The 9420-nt window shown below is 35.9% G+C and overlaps 1 protein-coding gene across 1 annotated transcript; it reads left to right on the forward strand.

Moving 5' to 3' along the window:
* Nucleotides 1-7033: 7033 nt before the first annotated feature.
* On the forward strand, nucleotides 7034-8566 carry LOC117913240. Its single transcript, XM_034828199.1, has 2 exons — nucleotides 7034-7378; nucleotides 7502-8566. The coding sequence occupies exons 1-2, from the start codon at nucleotides 7034-7036 to the stop codon at nucleotides 8564-8566; spliced, it is 1410 nt and encodes a 469-aa protein (XP_034684090.1).
* The last annotated feature ends 854 nt before the right edge of the window (nucleotides 8567-9420 follow it).

A 9420-nucleotide genomic window follows, 5' to 3' on the forward strand; every position in this document is an offset into this window, starting at 1 on the left:
ATACTATTTGAAACATATTTCTCCATCAAAAATATTTTTCCAATGAAAATACATTGATTTCCAAACAAAAATAAGAATTTAATTGATCAAATATGCCTAGTGAGGATGAATAAGATAAATAAAATGAATAAAATTAACCAAAACCCACAAAAACTCAATAGCATCTCAATAGTATTATTATTTATATACATAATTTTAAATTTAAACCCAACCCAACTCCACATGACCCATAATGCATGGTATTGTAAAACTAAAAAATAAAATGAAACCAATGAACTCATATTGCATGGTGTTATAAATCCAAAACCCATATTAAACCATTACAAAAATCAAACTCACATTAACCCATAATATATGGAGATAAAAGGTTAAAACCCACATGAAACTAGGATTAAGGATGATAATTTCATTGGTTTTCCGGGTCACTCACCCCCATTAGGAAGGATATATGAGCTTAGTAATCGAGAATTAGATGGGTTTGGATTTATTTTTTAAAACCCGGATCGAGTTCGAGGCGGGGTCAAGTTTTGTAATAATTTAACCCATTTCGTTTTGCTCCAAATGTGAAAATACAAATTTATCCTTTGTATCCTACAAAATACCAAGAAACTCCTTCTATAAATATCTTCCTCCTCTTCCATTTCTATGGTTTCTCTTACCCAATGCAGACATGCTTTTCTCAATTCTCATACTTTTTTTTTTCCAGACCCATTTTCCAAATTCAAAAATTTTATAACTCAAATTTTGAGCCGTTAGTTTTAAATCCATATTCATTTTTCTAATAAAAATTATTTTTATATTTATTTTCAAATATTAATCACCAAAAACTCACTAAAAACCAAAGAGTAACAAAGAAAGAGTTGGAGAGTAAGCGATGATGAAGAGAGAGACGCCAATAGCAATGGTGTTTTGGGGGCTTTCATCATCTGTTGACAAGTCAATTCATAGCATTTTCAATGGTGGTTCCATCTATTACATTTTTTTTTCTTTCTTATTTCTCCTTTTAATGTTAAGAAAATACAAGAAAAGATGAAACACTAGAAGAACTTTTGGTGGTTCTAAACTTCTTCATTTTTTTTCCTCTTCCTACATTTTTTGAGCACCAAATTTCTTTGAAAATGCTTGATCTATTTCTCACGATCCATTTTCCATTTTGGTTTCATTTTCCAAACAATGAAAGCAAGACTTAACTTGACCTAACCCAAAAATACTTACTCGGGGTAGGACGGGATTGAGCAAGGTGGGACGGGGACATGATTTTAATATATGTTTGAAAATGAGAATGGGAGTGCATACCCTGCCCTGCCCCGGGTTTGGGACAGGGATGAAAAATAATTATATATTTTGGGACGAGAATGAGATAAGGGTGCCATGTCCTAAACACGCCTTGTTGTCATTCCTGACTAGGATCCATAATATCATAAAACCATTTCATTATGTTTTTTTTTTTTTTTAAAAAAAAAAATCAACTTCCATACATGAAAGCAAAGTGCAATGCAAGGTACTAAAAAATCAAACCAAGTGAACAATGGGTTTCAAAGTGACTATTATTTTTGTAATGGGGATGTTGAGTTGTACAGTGTTTGGCCAGCGAGTTGACAAAGGCCTTGGGAGGAGTTGGGTTTGAGATGGTCTTGCTCACGTTGGTGAGTTCACAATAGGTGCATGTCTTCATTATGGTGCTAGGGATCTCGTGGAGGCTTTGAAGGATTGCAACGATGTGGAGGCTCTGTAGGATTGTAAAGATGGTAGTGAGATGTGAGAACATGGGCTAAGGTTATTGATGGCAGTGGTGGAGTGAGTTGTGGGGCTATGTCAGGTTAAGAGGTGTGTGAATGCATTTAGAAGAAAAAGGTGAAAAGGCAACCCCCCCTCCCCGCTACCATTGAAGCTTCCCCTTTAATCATTTCAACTCCCTTGAGTACATTAAAAAGGGCATGTAGCTATTCAGCCTATTAAATGCACTTAATTTTTTTTTTTACCATTTCAATTATCCATTATTATTGTTGTAATGAAATAATGTACACTGCAAGAAGGCCAGTTTATAGCTGCGGAAAAATTTCCGCAACAACAAGTAGATACATTGTCACTATAAGATTTAGGTGCGGACAAAGTAGGCCGCGACATAGCATGACCACAAGGGGTACAGATAAATCCTACAGCTACAGCCGCATGTAAAAATGTAACTAAAGTTTGTGAAACTATGACTGCACCATCTCTTTTCCTCCACTAAAGACTCTATATAGGTAGGGCTATGATCTTCGTTGCTATAAAGATATGATGTCTACATATTTAGTACTATTTGGTACTTATAAATAGGACTTTTTGTAGGCCGTTGTTATAAGGCTTCATTTGGATGCCACTTCTCCTTGGTTGCTACCTAATCTATGATGTGGACACAGTTTATGATTGGCCACAATTTAAGATCTTGAGAAATTTTTTTAATTCCTTTTTATGCCACTTTTCCTTGGCTGCTACTTAATCTATGAGTGGACATAGCTTATGCTTGGCCGCAATTAAGGTCTTGAGTTTTATTTTATTTTTTAATATTTTAATTAAAATTCTCATTGCATGAAGAGATGTTGCTGAATTTTCTAGCATATATTTTCTATTATATATAAAAAAACTTCATTTGAAGCAACAAAATTTTAATCTCTGATAATACATATATCCAAACTATATATTCCAAAAATATATAAAACATATTTTATATACATATCCAAATTGGATAATCCGATAATAATTTACAATACAAAGTTTTTTTGCTAAATAACAAATTACATCAACCAACTTATAGGCCAAACAAAAAACCATAGGCCATAAAATTGAAACATTATTTCAATAGACAAGATGTACAAGTGCAGAGCAACTGCCTCAAGGATACCACTCCCCTAATCACATAATTTATAAATCATCATTTACACTTTTAGGCAGCCATCTAAATTTATCTCCAATGAATCATATCTCAAAAGGTATTTCTAAACTCTGTGGAAAATCACGTTGATAAGCCACAGAAGCTTGGGATTTAAAAACCATAGAAAATCACATCTTGCCCCTACAAAAGTAATCATTCATTCAAAAGCTAGAAAAAAAATAGCTTTATTAAAAGAATTCACTTGAGGAAGATTTATTACAACAATCCAGAGAATATATATATCAATAAAAAAAGGGGCATTAAGAAGTAATATTTGAAAATCACTTGCCTAGTCTACAAAATACAGTAACATTATTGAAATTTTGCAACCTTTCATAGAATTCTTCAACAAGCTCAACAACAAATGGTAATTAAGAAATGTCAGCTTCACGAATCTGAACACCCAACCAGACAAGCATATTAATATCCAAGAAGTCACTATAATAGCTCATTAGGAAATATTCATAATGCAAAAAAAAGGAAAAAAACATGAAGTGACAATCCAAAAGGCCTTAGGGCTATACATTGAGCTAACACTACATGATTATTGTGAACTTACACACTAAGTGCTAAGGGTTGGATGTTTTACAACTTTGAAAGGGATGTACCCAAAGTGAGAATAACATTAAGTGATCAGCACTGTCACTTACCATCACCTTAAAAATAACCAAGAAAGTAATTTTTTTTTTTTTATTTAAGAAACAACTAGTTTTTTTTAGTTTTTTTTTCTTTTTCTTGTTTGCACAAAATTTTATGCATGAACACACACTTAATTCAAGAAACAAAAAAGATGAGGTATAATTCTAGATCTTTAGATCACTCTCAACTCTTAATGATAATGATAATTATAACTATCTGGAAAATGAATAATAATTGGATTGAGAGAGTAAAGGGAAGTCATGATTTTCTCTGTGTTGAAAGAAAAATAGTGTGATATATTTAGAAACCATCACTAGAACTCATTCTTTGGTTAAGTTGCTTAATTCAAGGCTTTGTTTGTAACTCATAGGAAAAACAACATGGATTTTCACACATGACTATTGTGAGGTGATGGCTTGATTTGAAGTTCTCATATTGGATTTGATCTAAAAACAAGAACATGTTGTAAGAGAATTATATGTGCTTATCTCAATGTTGTCAGTTTGTTCAAAAATGTCTAGAGTGTTAGATGCATGGAGATCTTATTCATGTACCTCTCTCAGAGTTGTATGCTTTGACATCGCTATGGCCATTCTCAGTATGGTGTATTGATATCATTGGAAAGATCTCGTCAAAATTTTCCAATGGCCATGAGTTCATCTTAGTAGCCATAGATTATTTTACTAAGTGGGTAGAGGTTGATTACTACTCAAAAAGTGCTATTTTATAACCTAAAATTAACTTTTTTCAAACGTTTTTGAGTAGTAATTAACACCTTTTAACCCAATTGGCACATTAAGGACCTTTGCAAATATACTAATCAAATTTTGGTAAGTTTTGGTGTTGTTAATAGCTTTTTTATCAATAAAATGAGCCAAGAATGAGGGAGTACTTTGTTTCGTTCATAGCAAAGCTAGTTGAATCTCAAAACATGAAGAATCCAAGTCTTGGAGAGCTTTGAAGCCTTTGCCAATTCAATCAAGTAAGCAAGGAGGAGAATCAGAGAAGGAATCTAACATTCATCAATTTCGCAAGTTCCTCTTTCAACTTGAGAAACTGGTGAGGAGTTTGTACTGTAGGACAGAGAGCAACAAAGCTGAAGGAATTTCGCAAGTCCCTGTTTTAACTTGTGAAAATCCTCCCTGTGTAAATTTGAGATATTTTCCTACCGACTCCATTAGATTTTTATTTCAAGATATTTTGTGTAATTACCCATTCTCTCCTTGTAATCAGCTGAAGATATTTTTAGATATTGTAATCAGCTAAAGATATTTTGTTTTTAGATTTTTTAGGATATTTTAGTGAGGGGTTGCAAATATCTCTCTATATATGTCTTAGAATATCTCCATCTCGATATCTTGAACTTTCGAAAGAAGTTCTTGGGGATCACTTGTACATTCTTATTAGTAAGTAAAAATACAAAGCTTTGCTCTGCCTTACCTTCTCATTTTATCTTTTATTTTCTTTCTAGCCAAACACCCTCTGAGGACGTTTTCTCAGAGGATGAGTGGCTAGACCTTTTCGTTTCTTGGACTAAAAGAAGTTAGGTAAAGGATCTGGATACAATATTGGGAGTTTTCCTTGTTTCAGTTTTAATGAAAGGAGGTTGTGACCCGCGAATGGTTTCTATTTTTCTAGTTAACTTAAAATCCCTTAAAATCGCCTAGGCCAACACTTGGTAAGCATTTGGACTTAGCCCATAGAGATCCATTAAGTTATCTCTTACGAGCCTCTAGGAGGTGGTTTAAAGGTAGAAGTACTTAGAATAGCCAACACTTGGTAAGCTTTTGGACTCTTCGGAGACATCCATTAGTTATCTCTTACGAGCTTTTGAAGGGTATTCCAAGGTTAATGACCTCCTTGAATGGCTAATACCAGGTGAGAGGTATGAACCATTGCAAGGTGAGTCAGTGAGAGGTTTTAGGGTTGAAACCATTAATGGGAAGCAACTGTATCACACCGGTTCTGGAAATAACTACATGTTAAATCCCTAATTCGAGGAAAAGATCCGGAATTTTCTCTTTTTGTATAAAGGACTTGAACCTAGTGACCTGGAAGTCCAAGAAACCTTCTCTTTGTAATTAATCATAGTTATTATTTTGATTAGCTTAAACACAATCTTTTTCAACCAAACGATTATGTTTTCTTTTAAAGCTAATTGGTAAAAGGAAAACCATATTTTGAAACTAATATCATGTGTGATATGAAAACCCATCCCTGTGAATGATCCTAGAGCCACTATGCTATGCTAGCTATGCTACCCTAGTATATGGTGAATCAGGTTTATAAATTTTGTTGATAACTCCCATCTGAAGACCGAATCAAGTTGCACACCGTTAGGAACGAATCAAATGGCGTCGTTGCCGGGGATGGTGCCACTTCACAATGATATGATTTTCTCAAAATACTTGTGATCTTCATCACAAGTTCGATGATTTTTCTTTTCTTTTACTAACCCTTTTTAATCGCTTTATTTTAATTTGTGCTTGTTTTAAGTTACCTTTGGATTTCTTTTAGTTAATTTTAATCTTTTTCTAGATTAGTTTTCTTTTTTTTTTTCTTTTTTTTTTCTTCTTGTTTTTGTTTCAATTACTGCTACTTATGTATGCCATATTGGATACGAGACAGTGGGGGAAGACTTGTGAAAATTGAAAATCCTCACAAGACAGAGTTGGATTTGTGCTTGAATATCATGGAGCCTACACCTAAAGATCAGCATAGTCAACACGCTCAGGAGGATAATCTCAATGCATTTCGCTCTATGCGGGATCGCATGCACCCACCTCGTATGAGTGCACCATCATGTATAGTGTCATCTACAGAGCAGCTAGTGATCATACCACATATTGTCCACTTCTACCTACTTTCCATGGCATGGAAAGAGAGAATCCCTACACACATATCAAAGAATTTGAAGAAGTTTGTAATACGTTTTGAGAAGGAGGAGCGTCCATCGACTTAATGCGGTTGAAGCTATTTCCTTTTACCTTAAAGGATAAGGCCAAAATTTGGCTTAATTCTCTGAGGCCAAGAAGTATCTGAGCTTGGACAGATTTACAAGCTGAATTTCTCAAGAAATTTTTCCCGACTCATAAAACTAATGGCTTGAAAAGGCAAATTTCAAATTTCTCAGCTAAAGAGAATGAGAAATTCTATGAGTGTTGGAAAAGATACATGGAAGCAATCAACGCTTGTCCTCACCATAGCTTTGATACATGGCTGGTGGTGAGCTATTTCTATGACGGAATGTCTTTCTCAATGAAGCAGCTCTTGGAAACGATGTGTGGAGGAGACTTCATGAGTAAGAATCCAGAGGAAGCCATGGATTTCTTGAGTTATGTAGCTAAAGTTTCACAAGAATGGGATGAACCAAATGCCAGAGAAGTGGGGAAAATGAATTCTCAACCTAATGTTTCCAATGCTAAGGCTGGGATGTATACACTGAGTTAAGACACTGATATGAAAGTAAAATTCGCAGTTATGACAAGAAGATTGGAGGAGCTGGAAATAAAAAAGATACGCGAGGTACAGGCCATTGCTGAAGCCCCAATGCAAGCTATGCCATGTTCAATTTGTCAATCTTTTGAGCACGTGGTGGCAGAGTGTTTTACAATTCCGGTTGTGAGAGAGATGTTCGAAGATCAAGAAAACGTTATTGGGCAATCTAAACCCAATAACAATGTTTCCTATGGTAACACCTACACTGCAAATTGGATGAACCATCCAAATTTCTCTTGGAAACCAAGGGCACCTCAGTACATGCAACCCGACCAAGCACCTCCACAAGCATCAAATCTGGAACAAGCCATTGTAAATCTTAGCAAGGTCATGGGAGATTTTGTTGGAGACTAGAAATCCATCAATGCTCAGCTCAGTCAAAGAATTAACAGTGTAGAGAGTTCATTGAATAAAAAGATGGATGGGGTGAAAAATGATCTATCTCAAAAGAGAGATAATCTCCACTACTCAATCTCTAGGCTTACCAACCTCAACACAGTGCAAAATAAGGGAAGGTTTCCTTCCCAACCTCATCAAAATCCAACAGTTGTCCATGAAGTGGAGGCTGAAGAAGGAGAATCTTCGCAGATGAGGGAAGTAAAAGCAATGATCACTCTAAGGAGTGGTAAAGAGGTTGATCTGCCAATAACCACGCCAGAGCAAGAAACAGAGAGGGAAGTAGAGGAAGAGAAGAAGGAGGAGTTCAAAGGAAAGAAACCAAGGAACAACACGAAGAAGGAAGACCATGATTTTACTGTAAAAGAAGGACCGGAAAGGAACATTGCCAAAGAAGATATGAGGAAGAACCACATGCCTCCACCTTTTCCCCAAGCTTTACATGGGAAAAAGGGAATCAACAACGCATCAGAAATTTTTGAAGTGTTGAGGCAAGTGAAAGTTAATATCTCGTTGCTAGATATGATTAAACAAGTTTTGACGTATGCAAAATTTTTAAAGGACTTATGCACTATAAAAAGAGGGTTGAACGTGAGCAAGAAAGCCTTCTTGACTGAGCAAGTAAGTTCCATTATACAGTGCAAATCCCTAGTAAAATACAAAGATCCGGGCTGCCCTACTATCTCGGTGACGATTGGAGGGGTGCCATTGGAAAGAGCTTTGTTGGACTTAGGAGCAAGTGTAAACTTGCTACCATACTCTGTCTACGAGCAATTGGGGTTGGGAGAGTTGAAACCAACATCAATCACTCTATCTCTAGCAGATAGATCTGTGAAAATTCCAAGAGGTATAATTGAAGATGTCCTAGTCCAAATTGACAAATTCTACTACCCAGTAGATTTTGTTGTCTTGGACACGGATCCAAATGCAAAAAGAACCAACTATGTCCCTATTATACTTGGGAGACCATTCCTAGCTACATCAAATGCCATTATCAATTGTAGAAATGGAATGATGCAACTCTCTTTTGGCAATCTGACAATGGAACTCAACATCTTCTACTTATGCAAGAAACAATTCCATCCGGAAGAAGAAGAAGGCCAGAAGAGGTGTGTATGATTGAAAACCTATTGGAGGAGTATTGTGATCAGAAAATGTTAGAAGAATTCAACGAGAGTCTTGAGAATCTTGATGAAGGGTCACATGAACCCTCAAAATTGCTTGCTACTTTTTACCCTTTGAAGAGGCGGGAAGAAATTCTACCTTTATTCAATAAGGTGGAGACGTAAGAAGCCATTACCCGCTGAGTTGAAATATGCATACCTGGAGGAGAACAAGCTGAGCCCTATTGTTATTTTTTCATCTCTTACCATTACTCAGGAGGATTCTCTGCTGGAAGTCCTTAGGAGATGTAAGAAGGCGATAAGGTGGAAAATCTCTTATCTAAAGGGGATTAGTCCTTTAGTCTGTACTCATCATATATATATATGGAAGAAGAAGCTAAGCCAGTTCATCTACCCCAAAGAAGATTGAACCCTCACTTGTAAGAGGTGGTTCAAGCTGAAGTGCTTAAATTACTTCAGGCCGGTATTATTTACCCTATATCAGATAGTCCATGGGTGAGTCCTACGCAAGTCATGCCAAAGAAATCAAGGATCACTATGGTGCTAAATGATAAGGGAGAGGAAGTTTCTACACGCCTCACTTCAGGTTGGAGGGTGTGTATTGACTACAGAAAGCTAAACGCTGTAATAAGGAAGGACCACTTCCCATTGCCGTTTATGGATCAAGTGCTTAAGAGAGTCTTAGGCCATCCTTTCTATTGTTTCTTAGATGGCTACTTCGGGTACTTTCAAATTGAAATTGCTATTGAAGACCAGGAGAAGACCACCTTTACATGCCCATTCAGAATGTATGCCTACAGAAGAATGCCTTTTAGCTTATGCAATGCACTAGCAACATTCCAAAGATGC

Source organism: Vitis riparia, chromosome 4, assembly GCF_004353265.1.
Source record: "Vitis riparia cultivar Riparia Gloire de Montpellier isolate 1030 chromosome 4, EGFV_Vit.rip_1.0, whole genome shotgun sequence".
NCBI classification, from domain to species: Eukaryota; Viridiplantae; Streptophyta; class Magnoliopsida; order Vitales; family Vitaceae; genus Vitis; species Vitis riparia.

Bases quoted from the DNA above. Each gene is read 5' to 3' on its own strand.
- LOC117913240 (XM_034828199.1), top strand. From the start codon at position 7,034: ATGACAAGAAGATTGGAGGAGCTGGAAATAAAAAAGATACGCGAGGTA. The intron at 7,379-7,501 runs GTCATGGGAGAT...CTATCTCAAAAG, and splicing joins CCATTGTAAATCTTAGCAAG to AGAGATAATCTCCACTACTC.